Source organism: Sarcophilus harrisii, chromosome 3 (genome assembly GCF_902635505.1).
Source record: "Sarcophilus harrisii chromosome 3, mSarHar1.11, whole genome shotgun sequence".
Lineage (NCBI taxonomy): Eukaryota > Metazoa > Chordata > Mammalia > Dasyuromorphia > Dasyuridae > Sarcophilus > Sarcophilus harrisii.
In genome coordinates this window covers 382,226,221-382,244,625 of record NC_045428.1, presented here as the reverse complement: position 1 = coordinate 382,244,625, position 18,405 = coordinate 382,226,221, and the positions used below count along the sequence as shown (strand labels likewise).

At 31.1% G+C, this 18,405-nt stretch overlaps 1 protein-coding gene across 4 annotated transcripts in view; it reads right to left on the bottom strand.

Moving 5' to 3' along the window:
- TFPI (tissue factor pathway inhibitor) overlaps positions 1-18,405 on the bottom strand; it is a 117,916-nt gene that overhangs the window by 11,179 nt on the left and 88,332 nt on the right. For 3 of the 4 annotated variants that reach the window (XM_031960346.1, XM_031960343.1, XM_031960344.1), the window contains exons 4-6: positions 15,106-15,144; positions 10,122-10,298; positions 8,154-8,249 (exon numbers count right to left, since the gene is read on the bottom strand). In XM_031960346.1, coding sequence (XP_031816206.1) covers positions 8,154-8,249; positions 10,122-10,298; positions 15,106-15,144 — 312 coding nt within the window. Of the gene's footprint in view, positions 1-3,268; positions 5,372-8,153; positions 8,250-10,121; positions 10,299-15,105; positions 15,145-18,405 lie in introns of those variants that run through there. The other variant, XM_031960345.1, reaches the window with a different exon arrangement.

The following is an 18,405-nucleotide window of genomic DNA, read 5'->3' as shown; positions in this document are numbered from 1 at the left end:
GTTCAGCAAATTCATTGATTACAATTGAAAATTTTACAATTGTTGTGGTTAATAAAACCATAAACAGAAGGGAAATTCATGACTTTTGAAATTATTTTTCCTTGCTAAGTACATTAGTTGATTTAGTTATAGAAACATACAGAGACGGATTCCTTCCAAATATACTCGCGAATAATGAGTAGACCTCAGATAGCAGTATTTCTCTCAAAGTTAATTATATAATACTAGAAAATGTAATAGGTTTTGCTGATTATAGATTCATATGTACACATGTATATAGATATACATATATGTATATGTCTTCATCAATAGAATTTATTTGTGTGTGTATTTATACACATGCAAATACAAAGTTGTTAAACATGATAATTTGGGAGGAAAGTCACAAGCAGTTAGGAGGAGGAACCAGGAGAAGACTGCTGGTGATATATCTTAAATGAAGATACATAATAGAGGCAGAGCCAAGATGGCAGAGTAAAGGCAGGAATTTGTCCAAGTTCTCCCCCAAACTGCTTCAAATTCCTTTAAATAATAAAACAAACGTTAGAACATCAGAACACCCAAAAAACCAATGAGAACATTTTCTAGCTGAAAGCAACTTAGAAGCTCAGAAGAAAAGGTCCATTGTGTAGCCCCAGTTCAATCCTCAGCCAAGTCCTGCTGATCTTTGAATCAGTGGCAGTACTGCTAGCTTCCAGACATCTCAGCTCAGACACTAAACAGAAGTTGGGAGGCCAGCAGGAAAAAAAAAAAAAAATTCGTGGAACGAGAGTGGGAACCTAGTGTGCAATCCTAATAGAGGCCCAGAACCGGCCCCAGCTCCAGCCTAGACCCCAGCAGCAGTGAGGGGTGACCTCTGAATCAGCAGCAGTGGAGAAGGCTTCTGGACCTCTTGAGATCATGGAGGACCTGAAAGGTCAGTGGAGAGGGTCTGTAGCAACAGAGTGGGAGTATGGTGAACAGTCCCAGTACAGCACTGTTTGGTAGTAAGCAGAGCCCAAACCTGGCCAGAACATTAGATTTTATAGGTACAGTGAGGCAGGGACCCACCTAACAGCTCTGGGGCATAAAAGAGTGCTTATGGTCAGATTCCTAGAAAGATTAATAAAAATAGCTGCACAAAAGCTTAGGACAGTGCATCTTCCACCCTGGAAACAGAGCTCTACTTTAACAAAAAGTTAAAAGTAGAGTAATAGGCTAGGAATATGAGCAGAAGATAAAACAAAACAGTTTCTAACCACTGAAAGTTATTATGGTGACAAGGAAGGTCAAAACACACTCAGAAGATTATAACAAAATCATAGTTTCTATACTCAAAGACTCCAAGAAAAATAAAAATTGGGCTCAGACCATAGAAGAGCTCAAAAGGGACTTTAAAAACCAAGTTAGAGAGATGGAGGAAAAATTAGTTAAAGAACTGAGAGAGGTGCAAAAGGACATAAAAAGCTAATGAGGAGGAAAATGGCCTAAAAAAGCAAAATGGGCAAAAAAATGGGCAATTGATGAAGTACAAAAGCTCAATGAGAAAAACAATTTCTTAAAAAATAGAATTGAGCAAATGGAAGCTAATGACTTTATGAGAAATTAAGGTAAAATAAAGCTAAACCAAAAATTGGGGGAAAAGTGAAATATGCCATTGGAAAAACAACCAGTCCTAAAGATAAATCCAGGAAAGAAAATTTAAAAATTATTAGTCTACCTGAAAGTCATGATAAAAAAAAAAGAGCTTGTACATGATCTTTCAAGAAATTATCAATGAAAGCTGCCCTGATATTCTAGAACCAGAAAGTAAATTATAAATTGAAAGAATCCACTGATTGCCTTCTAAAAGAGATGTCAAAATCAAAACTTCCAGGAATATTATAGTCAAATTCCAGAACCCTTAAGTCAAGAAAAATATTGCAAGCATCCAGAAGGAAACAATTCAAGTATAGTGGAGCTACAGTCAGGATAACACAAGATCTAGCAGCTTCTAATATTCTGAAAAGCAATTGAGCTAGGAATGCAACCAAGGTCCACCTATTCAGCAAAACTGAATATGATCTTTGAGAGGAAAAGGTAATCATTCAATGAAATAAAGGATTTCCAAACATTTGTGATGAAAATACAAGAACTGAATGAAAAATTTGATTTTCAAATAAAGGATTCTGGAGAAGTATAAGGAGGTGATCAGGAAAGTGATATCAAAAGAGACTTAATAAGGTTTATCTATTTGTATTCCTACATGGAAGAGTGATATGTGTAACTCATTAGAAAGTTCTCATTATTATGGTAATTAGGAGTATATATATATATATATATATATATATATATATATATATATATATAGAGAGAGAGAGAGAGAGAGAGAGAGAGAGAGAGAGAGGGAGGGGGAGGGTATGAGTTGATTAAGAAGGGATAATATCTTTTTTTTTTTTAATGATGAAATTAGAAAGTAAGAGAGGAATGGCCTGAGAGAAAGGGAAAGGGACAAGTGCAATGGTGCAAATTATCTGCCAAAAAAAAGAAGCAAGAAAAAGCTTTTACATGGAAGAGAAGAGGGGGAGGAAAGGGTGAGTGAGTGAACCTTAATCTCATCAGAATTGGCTCAAATGGGAAATAACATGTATACTCATAAGAAATATAGAAATATTTCTTATCTTGTCGGGAAAAAAAAGAGAAAGTGAGAAGAATGGGATATGGGAAAGGAGGGTGATAAAAGAAAGGGCATATTGGGGGTGGGAGTGGTCAGTAGCCAAAGCACTTTTGAGAAGGGACAAGGTAAAAGGAGAGAAAGACTAAATGAGGGGAAATACAATTATCAATAGTAATTGTAAAAAAAATTGAAACAAGTTTCTCTGATGTAATATTATTATTTTCTGTGAAATGATGAGTGGGAGGCTCTAAAGAAAAAACAAAAATAAAATCCTGGAAAGTACTCCATGAACAAAGTGAAATATACTGCATACAAAGTAATAGCAATGTTCTGGGATGACCAGCTATAAACTACTTTGTTATTCTCAGTAATACAATTATCCACAACTACTCTGAAGTAGTGACTTATAATGAAAAATCCTATCCAGATCCAGAGAAAGAACTGATTGTGTTTCAACTCTCATTCTTAACTTTTCTTGAGGGTTTTATTTTCATTAGGGTTAGAGATCTATATTTTCCTTTAGACTCGACTTATAGAAATTCTTTATGCAACTTCACATGTGGTTTCTTAATTGTGAGTAGGGATAAGAGAGAGAATGTAGAACTCAAAAATCTTAAAAACAAAAAATATTGAATGTACCCTGGGGAAAATATTAAGTAAAAATTAAATTTAAAAAGACATATAATACTATGAGAGAATAAGAACAGAATGATCTCTAAGAAAGTAGAATAACCACTAAAAAAAAGACTTGGAGAAAGGTATATATAGGAAAGTATGTTATTCTTTATGACAAAAAGACAGTTTTACTAGTTTGCAGTGTGGAAGATGAAATGATAGTGATAGAGCCTTGAAAGAAAGGTTGAATAATAATTGTGAAGGGCTTTAAAAGCTAGATAAAGGAGCTTGTTTTATTCTAGAGGCAATATTTTGATTGAGTAGGAGATATTTAGATCTCTACTTTAAAAAAAAATAGAGTAATGCATAGAAATTTTGATTCAGTAGTTAAAAACTTGGAATAAGAAGACCAGCTTAGAAGACTAAAAATATTTTGTCTCTGTGACCAAAATTTGGGTGACAGGGGGTTACCAACCCGAAGACCCTCATTTTAAGATAGCACACCTTCCATTGTTTTAAACAATCAGAGTTGATTACTGCCAATGTGAACTCACTACTATTAGAAATCCTTGGTTTAAGAGAGATGACCAAGAGACCTTTTTTTTTTATCAATAACATGCTGGCCTTATCAATAAAATGATTAAATTACTCAGAAAGTATGAGTCTTGGAATTTTTTTTTTTAATAATCACAGAGAATAAGCCAACAAAGCAGACTGAGAAGTGACAAGAGAGGTGTAAGGAGAACCAAGAAATTGTAGTGTCCTAAAAACACAAAACAACAAAGAGTATTCAGAGAGAAAAAAAGGAAATCACAAGTCAGATACAGTGGATAGATTAAGAAATGAATGTTAAGAAAAGACCTCTGACAAATAAGACATCATTGTTAAGTCTTAAGAGAACAATTTCTTTTAAGTGAAAAGGAATAAACCAAGATTGCAAAGGATTGAGAAGTGAGTGAAGGCTACAACATTGATTTTGTATGAAAACCTAGGGAATATAAATATAGAAAGAACATACATTTTTATCAAAGGGTAGGCTTACTGATTTCTGAATTAAATTATTTATATGAAATATTATTTTAATTCCTTAATAGTAATAACAAAAAACAAATGCAAAATACTCAGTGTTTATACAAATATTCAGTGTTTATACAAAAAGGCAGTTTGATGTATAAGGAAAGCACTGGACTTGTAGTCAGAAAGGCCTTAATTCAAACATCAGACTCTTAGTTCCTGGGCAAGTTACTTAAACCTTCTCAGCTTAGTTAGTTCTTCAACTACAAAATAAGTCTTATTATGAGTGGTCTCTCATATTATTGTCTTGAAGATCAAATAATTTTATTATATTTTGTAAACCTGAAAGTGCTTTGTAATATAATAGTTTTTTTTGTAATTAATACTTTAAAGTACTTTGCTTACAATAACTCTTTATAGCAGATAACACAGATTTTAATATTCTTGTTATAAAATGGATAAAGTTTAAATATATTAAGCAACATGTTCTTAGTTATATGACAAATAAGTATCAAAGTCAAAGCTTAATTGTGGGTACTCTAATTCCAAATATGTCTAATACCATAGAGACTATGCAATAATTCAAGTAACTTTTATAAATATCCAATTCCAGCTCTATTTAGTTTCATAGAATCATTGTTAGTTCAGGGTATTGTTGGTTAATTACTTGGTGAATACAGGACACAAAAGAAATATTCATATTTTGGCAAATATCCAAAATTTATTAATGAAACAATACTAGAAATACATTAACTTTACTCTATTAAGGACAGATAAAATACTGGAAGCACAGATTTTTGTGTGTCCATAAACTACCATCCAATTATTATAAGGAGTAGAAATATCTGCAATTTAATTGCATTCCTTATGAGGTAGTTACTTCCCTTTCAATGAAGATGGTCAAGAAGAGGCAGGATGAAGACATTCCAGAGAAGGTCTTGTATTGGATAGAGTAGAAGGATTTTTATCCACTTAGGTCCCTTCAAACTCTATGATTTTATATGATTCCTAAGAAGAATAATGGTATGCAACTGCAGAAGGCCATCAGAAAGACTTGGTAAAAGTGATCAGCGTTCTTCCAACCATCATTTGATGTCTTTATTTTAACTGTGGATTACAAAATTGATCAAGATTTGCTGAATGTTTATTCTGTGAATGAAGAGGATATAGTAAAAAAAAAATAAAGAAATAATACAAAATAAAATAAAGAAAAAACAAAAGAAACAAAGAAAAAAAAACAGTCCTTCAAGGAGCTCTGTCTCACTGGGAAAATAAACTTAATAACCATGAAAAGAGTAGCAAGTAAAAACAAGATACTATATGATTATAATATACTATATGATTATTTGAGGACAAATTATTAATTTTATAAAAGATCAGATGAGAAAGTAATAAGGGTGTCAACAGTGAAAGATTTCATGGAAGAAATAGGCATAGAATCATATGCTGAAAGGATGGTCAGGATTTGATCGGAATAGTATGAAAGAATGCATAAATATGAATGTAATGAACATGGTGTTCACAAGTTCATGAAGGGACTGGATGGCAGGTTGTTGAAAAATAATCAGAAATAAAGTTTGTTATAAATTCTTGGGACAGATTATGTAGCAACTTGAAAATCAGGAAAAGGCTCTTTCTTTTGTAAGGTACTAGAAAATATGGAGACATTGAAAAACTTTGAGCAGAAGAATGGCCAGATGAAAGCAATGTTTATAATTTTTCATGTAACAATGTCCAGAATGAATTTGAAAGGGAAAAAAAACTAAAGTTAAGATCAGCCAGTGTGCTATTATAGCAATCCAAGTATGAGAATTATGAAGGTATGAACTCATACAGTGAAAATAGGAATTTAGAAGAAGCAAGAATGAAGACATTTAAAAGAAAGAAAAAAAATTAGGGAAAGGTGAGATGCCAATAGAGTTTGAGAGTAGGAGTATGGAAATATAGTACCTCAAGGTATCCAGACTATATGATGACCATCATAGAAATACTCTTGACAGACAAGTAAGTGGAGCATAATAAAATATCTTTTAAAATACCATTTCCAATTTCAATTAAATTAGAGTAAAAAAAAGAGTTAAATGAGAACTCTATATAGCCATATTCTCAATAGCTAATTAAAATATTTAAGTATAATAAATACCCTTTCATTTTTATCTAAAGCTTAGCTACTTCATAGATATTGTGAGATCAGCAAAGGTTGATTTTGTAAGAATTCACAGGCTTATACATATAGTAAATTTTCTATGGATTGATCTGGATGGTGGGAGTTCTTATCCCTTTGAATAATGTTTAAAAATCAATTTTGTTTGCATGCATTGGCATGGTGTTACTATACACATGCATAAAACAGTGTATCATGGAATAATGAAAGGCAGAGCCTGTTGTGACATTATTATAAGATATTCATTTTTCATTTTTTTGTAGCAAACCTATTTGGGAACTCAATTTCAGAATGTTTCCCTCTTAGATGCTGTACTAAAAAAAAGGAACCCAAACTTCATATATACTTACACCCTCTTTTGTCTCTCCACCAAAAAAAACAAAAAACAAAACATAGTTTCACATACTACCTGGATTTTTGTTTGTTTGTTTAGCTACACAAGGAAGCAAATTCAAGGGTGGGTATGGGAAGGAGGGATTAGAAGTGTACAGCTTATATTCTTTCTTCTTTCTCACTGAGCATGCTGTGTTTCTTATCCAAAAAGAGAGAGTATGGCACAGAATTTGCCATCATTTACATTGCCCATTAGAATAGGAAGCCTGTAAATCCCACAAGGAAAAGCATCAGTCCTTCATCTAGAAATAAATAGGGTTTTTACATGTTTTTTTTGTTCATGTACCTACCTAGAAAGAAAACTGTATTTTGAGTTAGTTTTCTTGTCTTTTGATAGATTAGAGCATTTTTTTTCCAAAGGTAGAATCCAAAAATTTAGGCCAGTGAAAAAATTTTCAAAAAATTAGCTACCAATATATTCAGATAATATTCTAAATAGCTTATTATTTAAAATATTTTATACTACTATATATCAAGGAAAAACTTAAAAATTCTACTTCCCTGCCTTTGCTCCAATAACATACAAATTTAAATTCACTTCATATTAGAATATTAGCAAATTTATCCCCATTGGATAAAATATTGCTCCCTGAGAAGCAAAATAGCAAAAATGGCTTTAAAAAGAGTTAAAAATATGCTTTAATATTTTGTGGAAATGTTCTTAATTATCTATAATATATGACCTATTGGTTCTATAACTTATTGGTAATGACCAATGTGAAATTCGTCCTTTATTTTCATAGATAAAACCATAAATTATTTGTATATTACTAAGTAATGGCATTTAACCAATGTAAGTCTGCATAGTTCAGAATCCAGGGGAGAGGAATGAAAAAAAAAAAAAAGCCCTCTCCTTCTTTCTTCTTCTCCTGTTTTCTACTCCTTTCTAGGTTGGGACATCACTTCCTCTCCTTTTTGTATACAGTTACTGGAGATGTCCCAAACAAAAGGTAAAAAAACAAAATATCACAAAAGATGAACGCAGGAAGATTATTCATTTTGTGTTTTCAATCAAAGAAGATTAAAGAGGAATGAGATATAAGAATCACCAAACTTTGTTGTGAATATTTTTTTAAAGGAACTTAATGGTTTAGGGAGAAAAACATCAGTTTAAAAGACCCAGTTCATAATTTAAAATACATTAACAAGTTCAACAAATGTGAAGTCCTTTAGTGAAATGAATCAAATGCTAGACTATTTGAAGGAAACAAATAATTACATGTAGTTATTAAAAGCAATTTCCTTAGTAATCTATGATTTTATATATAAATATTTATATTTTTATATTTTCTGGTACTGGTAAAAAACAACAACTCAGCAGCATAATCTTACCAAAAAGTTTCCAAACTTCAGTTGGCTTGGCTGTTGAGGAGATATTGTTTGCTGGATCAGCTATTTTTTCACCATGGTCTACTTTTGTGGGAACCACTAGGAAAATTCCACACAAGAATAAAAAGTTAGTCATCATCTCAGCTTATTAATATAAGTATAAAATAAAAAAATCAGAGTAGTAGTGAGAAGAAACAACTCAGGTTTGTTTGTTGTTGTTATTTTTGTTTGTTTTTACTTGAAAACTTCTTTATTTAGATCTCAGGGCAAGTCACTTACAGACTGAGTTACCTCATGGGTAAAATAAAGACTAGTTAAGTAGTTGATCTTCCAAGTTCTTTCTATCTCTAAACTGGTGAACCTATATTATAAAACTTCCTATTAATAGGGTTACATGCAGTTTCATCTGACTCAATAATTACCAGTAACTTGAAAATACACACTACAAATACCTAGTAGGGGTCCTAAAACTATGGCCTGCCAGCCAGATGCAGCAGCTGAGAATGATTATTCCTCTCACTCATGGCTATGAAGTTTCTTTATTTAAAGGCCCACAAAACAAAGTTTTTGTTTTTACTATAGTCTAGCCCTCCAACAATCTGAGGGACAGTGAACTGGTCCCCTATTTAAAATTTTTGAGGACCCCTGCTAGAGACATTCAGTGTAACAAATATTAAATAAGAATTATTTTGTATTGAACATTGTGCTAGATTTGGTAGATGAGGAAATACAAACAACAGTACATAATCTCAAAAAGTTTCCAGTTTATGTAGTATACAAGACATACAATGTGAAGTAAAAATAAAATATTTACAAAATTATGCAAATTGGTTTCAAGAAGTGAGACATTAATCCATCAATAAGGATTTATCAAGGCACCTATTATATTCCAGATCCTTTTCCAGGTGCTTAAAATATAAAGACAGAATTATTTTGATGCTCCTCTTAAGGAGCTTGCAATCTTGATAGGTGAGAAGTTAAGATATCATAGGGATATATAAGTAAATGCACAATAAATATATATAAAGTATTTTGGGGAAGTGTTGGCATTATGGTCTGAGAATAAGGAATGGCTTCATATATGTAGTAGTTTTTATGCTGACACTCAAAGAAAGCTAAGGATTCTAAGGATTTCAGGAGAGTGTGCATTTGAGGAATTAGTGAGAGACTGAACAAAAAATATGGAGGTAAGGATGTTATGTGTGAAGGACAGCAAAAAGGTCAGTTTGTCTGAATTGGAGAAAGTGTGAAGGAAAATAATACCAATAATCAGATGGAAGAAGCAATGACAGGCACCCTCATTAGGATCTAGTTGAGATGGATTTTTACCAATATGATTTGTCAAAATGATTTCTAATTTTCTGCACATCAGAATGTATAATAGCTACCTAATACCATTCATGCTTCCCTTTAGTTGCCTAATAAACTTTAATGGACCAGTGAACTGAATTTTAAAAGAACTTGCTTTTAAGATCCATCCTGCTAATAAATGTAGAATTGTTTTGTTTTGTTTTTTTTTTTTAAAGAAGTGAGACATTTGGGGGTATTAAAAAAAAATTTGTTTTTTAATAAGTGGCACCTACATTGTCCTTAGGAGGGAGCTAAGAAGTTTAAAAGGAGAACAATCTAATCAAAGATTTGGAATTAGAAACTATAATGAAATAAGTAAGGAATAAATATCAAACTAATTTGACTGAAAAAATAGTGTGTGAAATGAAGTAATATAAATTAGTGTGGAAAGATAAGTGGGAGACAGTCATATGAAAATTTTTGAATGTCAGAGTAAAGATTTGGTATTTTCTTCTAAGATGGATCCACTGAAGATACTTTGATTTGTTCAAGATAAGCTATAGATTCAAATTTATTTCTATAGATAAACCAGAAATAGGTATACTATAAAACTTTTAATTTCTGTTATATATCTTTAATATGTTTAAAAATAAGGTATGGTACAATATAAAATCAACTTACATCCATCCTCACAGATATTCCTGCATTCTTCCAATGATTCGAAGTTGTTGGCATTGCCTAGGCACCCTCCATACTTGAAAGGTTCACACTGTTTGGATTGATTATTATAGAAATACCTGGGAAGTAATCCTCGACAAATTCCAGAATCTTGTTCCAAAAAACAGATTTCAGGCTTTTCTAGAATAATGATGATAATAATAAAATCATTGGATTTGTTTATAATGATAGCACTAGTTTTGGTTTAGGACTTAAAATAACAAGAAAATTTCAATTTCCAAGAAGTTTGTAGGAAAAATAATAAAAAAATGAAAAATGAAAAAATATAACTTTTCATATCTAGTTCTGAATTCTGACTAGTGAACTTGAAATGATCCCCTCTTTTGCAATAAAATCCTTAGATTTATAGGCAACATGTAGAACAACATTGGATAAGGTGTCATTTAATCCGATGTTCAATTTTAGCTGTTATCAAAGTAACAGTATGTAACCTGGATCATTAGCACCTCAGTGCTTCAATTGCTATAGCTATAAAGTAAAATAACTTACTAAGTTGCCTCATGGGTAAAATAAAGACTAGTTAACTAGTTGATCTTCCAAGTTTTTTCTATCTTTAAACTGATGAACTTTTAAAGGGAATGTATTTAGATTGCCAACGTGATTAGTTTCAAATCAGTTTGTGTTGGCCTGAAAAAAATGTTGATTTATGAAATAAATTATTTAGCTATATTTTGACTTACCATTCAACTTCCCACTATTGACAGAAGATGATATTTTGGTGGGAAAAAAGGACCAGATGAAATAATATCTGGCTAATTGAAGCCCTTCACACTCTATTCTTGAACTCTGTTTTATTCTGTCCTTTGACCATTAATAGTCTAAGCATACTTAAGATATAGTATGTTACTGAGTGCATGATTCAACAACTTTGATTGTTTGGAAAGATACTTAAAATGCTGATTTATGTTACAGCATCAATAGCAGTTCACAATGGAAAGGATAAAGTGGGAGGAGTTTGCTACCTATAAAACACAATGTGTCTGATATTTAACAAGAGTACTATGGAAGGAAGCATTAAGAGTTAGAGCAGGAAAGAGTTCCTGTGACATTTTCCTACACATATGTAACCCTTACTGTCTTGATACTTGACTGAACCCAAGTAAAATGATAGGATTGTAGACTGTAGAGTTTCTCTGAGGTTCTGAGCACTAGTTGAATTACACTGGTATTCATTTTGTAATGCAAACCAGGTAAGACCCATTCTATCAAAGTATAGTCAAGAAATATGAATGTCTGGCTTTGTTTACAAAATGAGTGGAACACTAACACAATTATATGAATGAAGACATTTTTAGTCTCAGTTGCTATTGGTATACGTAGTTGATAATGATATCAATTCTTTCTGTATATATTCTCTCTCTTTTCCTTTCTCCCCTTCCTTTCTTTTCTTACTTCTTTCTTCCCTTCCTCCCTTTCTTTTTTCTTTCTCTTTTTCATTGTAATATTGTTGGAAATCCAGTACTGCTTGCTATTCATTTTACTTCTCATTTTTTCATTGATTTTCTTGTTATTCTTTGAACTTTTGTTCTTCCAAATGATTTTTTAAAATTTGTATAAAATAATTGTTTGGTAGTTTAATGAATTAGTCACCAAATAAATAAATTAATTTAAGTAGAATTGCCATTTTTATTATAATGTCTTCATTTAGCAACAAGCAATTAAGACCTGTAGAATTGTTTAGATATGTATTTATGTGAAAAGTGTTTCATAATATGTTTGTATAGTTACTGAATGTGTTTTCACTAGTAGACACCTAAGTAAATATTTTGTCTGTAGTTATTTTAAATGAAATTTGTCTTTCTATTTCTTTCTATTGGTTTTGGGGGCAATAAATAGAAAGTATGATGATTTATGTGGGTTTATTTTAGATTCTGCAGCTTTGCTAAAGTTGTTAATAATTTAAATTAGTTTTTTAGTTGATTTTCCAGGGTTCTCTAAATACACCATCATATCATGTACAAAAGATGATAAGTTTTTTTCCCCCCTCAGTGGAAATCCTTATTCCTCAGTTCCTTTGTTTTGTTCCTAGTACTACAGAGAGAATTTGCATTACAATATTGAATGATAATGGGGAGAGTGGACATGCTTGTTTTACCCCTGACTTATTGAGAAAGATTGAATTTCTCCCAATTATTCATAATGCTTATTCTTGGTTTAAAAAGATATTAATCATTTTAAGGGAAACAGCAACAACAACATTTATTCCTGTGGTGACTAGTGATTTTAATAGGAATAGGTTTATTATATGAAAAGCTTTTTCTATACCTATGGATATGATCATATGATTTTTTTTGTTGCTTTTATAACTGATATGGACAATTATGCTTAAAATTTTCCTGATGAACCAGCTCTGCTGCTGGCATAAATCATACCTGGTCATAATTTAAGATTTTTGTGGCATGTTACTATAGTCTACTTGCTAGTATTTAACTTAAAACTTTCCCATTCACATTCGCTGGGAAATATATATATATATCATTTTCTTTCTTTTTTTGCTGTCCCTGTTTTACATATCAAAATCATAATTGGGTCATGTAAGAAATTTTTTGGCATTCCTTTTACTTTTTTTCCAAATAGCTTACATATTCTTGGAATTATTTTTTCTTTATATATTTAATAGAATTCACTTTTAAGTCCATCTATTCCTGGACAATTTTAAATTAGGGTTATTTAAGTATTCTATTTTCTATTCTGTTATTAGGAGCAAATTATATTATGGTAAATGTTCATTATTAGTTTTGTTGGCATATAATTGAAGAAATTGTCTCCTAATAATTACTTTTAATAATTTAAATAATTATTTTATCTTCATTGGTGGTGTATTCATTCTTTATATTTTTATATTGATAATTTGGTTTTCTTTTTTTTTTAATTCAAATCAACCAAAATATCTTTATTGTTTTCTTATAAAACTACATCATAGATCATTAGTCCAATGGGTTTTTTGTGCTTTTGAGTTTATTAATTTCTCCTTTGATTCTGGAGATCTCTTTGTTGCTTTTTAATTAGGAGATTAAAATTTGACTTTTTTTTTTTAGTTTTTTTGTTCTTGTTGTACCATACCCAATTAATTAATATTATCATTCTTTCTTTTACTGATATACATGTTTAGATATAAAATTTCCCTTACATATTGCTTTGATTGCATCTGACAAATTTTGCTTTATTGACTCTCATTATTCTCTTTAGTGAAATTTTCGATTGCTTCTATGATTTGTTCCTTGAGCCACTCATTCTTTAAGATTACATTAATTTTCAATGAATTTGATTCTCTTATTCTATTCTTTCTTATTGAATATTTTTATTGCATTATGATCAGAAAAGAGTACATTTGACATCTCTGCTTTTCTGCATTTGTTTGTGAGATTGTCATGCCTTAATACATGATAATTATTTTTGAAGGTACCATGAACAACAGAGAAATTGGTTTATTCCTTTCTATTTCCATTCATTATTTCTACAGTCTCATCATATCTCAATTTTCTAAAGTTCTATTCATCACTTTAAATTAAGGTTGTATGATCTAGTGAAGATTTCCTTATCTGCATTCTAATACTTACCCAAAAAGGACCAGCAAACTTTTCTCTGCCCTGAAATTGCTACCAGGAACTAGGAACTCCATTCTCTCCACTCTTTCCATCTGAAACTATGACTAGGGCCCTTGCTCCCTTGTGACTGAAAGCATTTCTCTCTGTCCTGAAACTGCAATCTGAAATGGGGTTTTGAATTAAATGATATGTAGCACGCAGTCCTGTATCCAGTGTCTGCATAAGAATCCCTCTTTCTATAACCTCTTTCTGTACTAGACTATTGGTTGGCCTTTCTGCCTCAAGTGTCCTCTATTTTAGTTCAGACTTTCTCAACTGTCAAAATGATCTTCTTAAAGTGCAAGTCTGATCATGATCTATAATTTAATCAACTGAAGCAGCACCCTATTACCACCAAGGTGAAATATAAAAGCTCTTGTTTGTTAAAGCTTTTGAAAAAAGGAAACTAAGGAAGCCAGGAATCAGAGAAAAGAAGTGAGAAAATTCCAGGGAGGAAAAATAGTCACTGAAAATAACTAGAATTGGGAAATAAAGTTTCATGTTCGTGGAATAGCAGTTTCAGTATCAATGGATTGCAGGATATTTAGAGGTGAGTAAGATGGAAGAAAATAATAAAGATAGAAAGGAGGAAAATTATAAAAAGTTTTAGGAATCACATTGGAAGGTTATGTTTTATATTTAATCCTGAAGATAATAGTAAGACACTGGTATTTATCATGCATAGACAGACATTAGATAACATTCATATATTACTCAAAGATTTACAAATATTTTACATAAATGATCTTACTTGATCTTCCTGCTGGCTCTATGAAAGAAACTACTTAAGGCATGTTGGTATCCTAATTTTGCATATGAGGAAATTTAAGCTCAGAGATATTGTTTTGTTCATGACCATACAATTGAAGCATTTAGGTGACACACTGGATAGAGCTTTGAGCTGGAAACCAGAAAGACTCATCTTTGTGAGTTCAAATTTCACCTTATATACTTATTGAATGTGTGACCCTGAGCAAGTTATTTAACACTCTTTGTGTCCATTCTTCATTTGTAAAATGATCTGTAGAAATAAATGGCAAATCACTCCAGAATCTTTGTCAAGAAAACGCCACATTGGGTCATAGAAAATTGTATATGACTAAGAAAGTACAAATAAAACAGATAGGTATTTGAGGCAGGATTTAAAGTCTAGTCTCTTCTTAGCTTTTATTTTATTTTATTTAAATGCCTTACACTTATTTAAATTTAGAGCATTTGTCATTATTTCAATGTCAAATGCCACTTGGAATAAAAATTAGCTTAACCCCTCCTCCTCCCCAGAAATTCAGACTGGCAATTTTCACATAAACCATTTTAGTAAGCCACAAAAGTTAATTTACCTTGTTGAAATTTTGTCTTTACAGTCTTCCATGGGTATTCTACAAAACAAAACAAATGTAAAATTATAATCTAATTCAAATATATTACTATTAATTTATCTTAATAATTTAATGCCCTACATATATAGGCTAATTTATTGTTTACTTTTCAGATTTGTCCTTCCATTTTATTATTATATGCTAATGAGTTAGATCGAATCTTTTCTTAGATAGTATTTTATTTTTCCAATGACATGTAAAAATAGTTTTCAATATTCATTATTTGTTTTTTACTCCCTCTCTTGCCTCCTCTTCTCTCCCAGACAACAAGAAATCTAATATAGATTATATCTGTATAATCAGTTTAAACATATTTTCATAATTGTCATGTGGTAAAAAAAAAATCAAAGCAATAGGGAAAAACCAGGAGAATGAAAAAGCAGACAAACAAAAAGATGAAAATAGCATACTTCAATCTTTATTCAGTCTCCATAGTTGTCTCTCTGGATGTGGATGGCATTTTCCATCCCAAGTCTATTGTAATTGTATAAATGAAGCTAATTAAAAGTTAACCTTTTTAAAATTAGTTAAAATCCTTTATCCTCTTAATAGTGAAGAGATTCTTATTTGGGGTTATGGGCTCCTTTGGCCAGGTTCTGATGAAAACTGTATATACTCTTCTCAGATTTTAACACTTTTGAGGAGGGACAAATTGAAAGAAGAGAGAGAATAGAATAAACAAGGGGAAACACAATTAGTGAAGTAAATGCTTTTTTAATTGTCTGCTGTTGTTTTTTAAAATCTATTTTTAATATACATTGCTTGAATCATGTTGGAAGAGAAACAATCAGAATAAAAAGGAAAAACCATGGGAGAGGAAAAAAAACCCAGGAAATAGAAGTGAACATGGCATGAGTTGATTTATATTCAATTTCCATAATTCTTTTTCTGGATGTAAATGGAATTTTCTATAAAAAGTCTATTGGGATTCCTTTGGCTCATTGAATCACTGAGAAGAACCAATCTTTCATAGTTGATCATCACAAATTCTTGCTGTGATTGTGTACAATTTATTCCTGGTTCTATTTGTTTTGTTTAGCATCAGTACAGTAGTATTTATGACAAAAATTTGAAGCAAGTTTCTTTTAGAAAGGTCTCACTTCTCAAACATATAGAGAACTTATATAAAAATAAGAGCCATTCCCTAATTAAGGAATGATCAAAAGATATGAACAGTTTCAGATGAAGTAATCAAATCCATGTATGTATAGGCATATGAAAATTTCTCCAATTCAATATTGATTGGTGAAATGCAAATTAAAACAGTTCTGAAGTACTACTGCATAATTATCAGATTGACTAAGAGGAGAAAATGAAAATGACAAATGGTGGAGGGGATGTGGGAAAAGTGAGCCATTAATGCCCTGTAGGTGGAGTTGTGAACTGATCCAACCATTCTGTTACAAACTTTGTGCAAAGAAATATAGAACCAGGCATTCTTTTTTGACCTAGCAATACCAAATACTAGATTGGTAATCTAAAAAAGATTAAAAAACAGAAAGAAAAGGGATCTATACATACAAACATATATATAGCAGCTCCTTTCTGACAGCAAAGAATTAGGAATTAAGGAGATGCCCATCAATTAGGGAATGGCTAAATAAATCATGGTATGTGATTATGATGAAATACTATTATGCTATAAAAAAGGACAAACAGAGTAATTAAAAAAAAAACCTGGAAAGACTTTCATGAATTGATGCAAAGTGAAATGCACTGTGTACAAAGTAACAGCAATATTGTCACATATGTTGTGAATGATATAACTATGATCAGTGATACAATGATCCAAGACAACTCTGAAGGTCTTATGATGGAAAATACTATCCATCGTCAGAGAAAGAACTAACAGTGTCTGAATATATATGGAAGCATACATTTGTACTTTGTTTATCTTTTTTTTTTTTTTTGAGGGGGGGGGGTAGTTTATGTTTTCTTTCACCACAAGACTATTTTGGAAAGTTTTGATTGACTATATATATATATGTCTTACTATATCAAATTGTTTATATATTCTATGAGGGGAGGAAGGAAGGAAGAAGGAAGAATATTTGAAATTCAAAAGTTTTAAAAATAACTGTTTAAATTGTTTTCCATATAGCTGGAGAAAAATAAAATAAACTAAAAAAGAACAATGTTTTTAAATTGGTAAAGTAAATGTGATCACAAAGGAAACCAATTATAGTTATAAGTATATATTAGAAAGAGAGAGTGTGTGTGTGTGTATGTGTGTGTGTGTGTATGTGTGTGTGTTTATGAACTCCAAGTGAAGAGATCCTACGAGTGGAATTGTTTTTAGAAAAACCAGTATATAATTTGTTCTCCTTTAGACCTTACTTCTGGAAAAAAAAAGGGTTTGAAATTCAAAATTTTATCAAAATATGCTAATGCTTTCCTCAAAGAAGTGTTTGAATCATCAACTGACATTCTTCTTTTAGTAATTTGATTTATTTAGATAAGCTTTAGTTGAAACAATCCATAAAATTATTTTTTTCTAAAGAAAAAAAAGGAGTGAATTTATTGGAAATGATTTGTTTAATATTCTAGTAAATGTCAGAAGTTGCATTTAAACCCAGATTTTTCTGAATAAAAACTCCTTTTGCATTCTGTCTCTATCAGTTTTATTTGACTTTAGTAAGTGAAATTCATTTAAGAATATGCATGAACTACAAACAAGTCATATTTTAAGCTAATCTAATGATGAAGGAATATACTGACTAAAAAGAGATTAGTCTCATGTAAATGCATAATATTTGAAACATAAAGATACAGTCCTTAGAAATATGTATATTTTATTCTGAAAGTTAACATATTTTCTTAAGAGTCTAAGATATCTCTGAGATTGCAAATCCCAGGTGTGTTTAAATAAGAAATAATTCTAAATATTTAGTTCACATCTATTCCTGATAAGTAGTTGTTATCCATACTGATTCATTGATTGTAGTTTGAAAATCCAATACTTTCATATATTTAGTTTGAAAGAAGTCACATAGCATCAATGGCAAGCTAGCATAATTAGAAATAGGAAAGGCAGGAAACATGTATCAGGCAAGTCAGACTAGCGTTACCACTTTGACCATAATCATCATCTATACCATAATCTCCCTTCAGATCCTAATAAAAATTGCACAAGATCTTGAACTTGAGTCCTGGAAATTATCAATGTCCTCTAAGCCATCAGATTTTGTTCCATTCCCAACCCATGGCCACCAGAGTAGAAATTGTTATGGAAAAGGGGCTTACTTTCCTCATTACCACCAG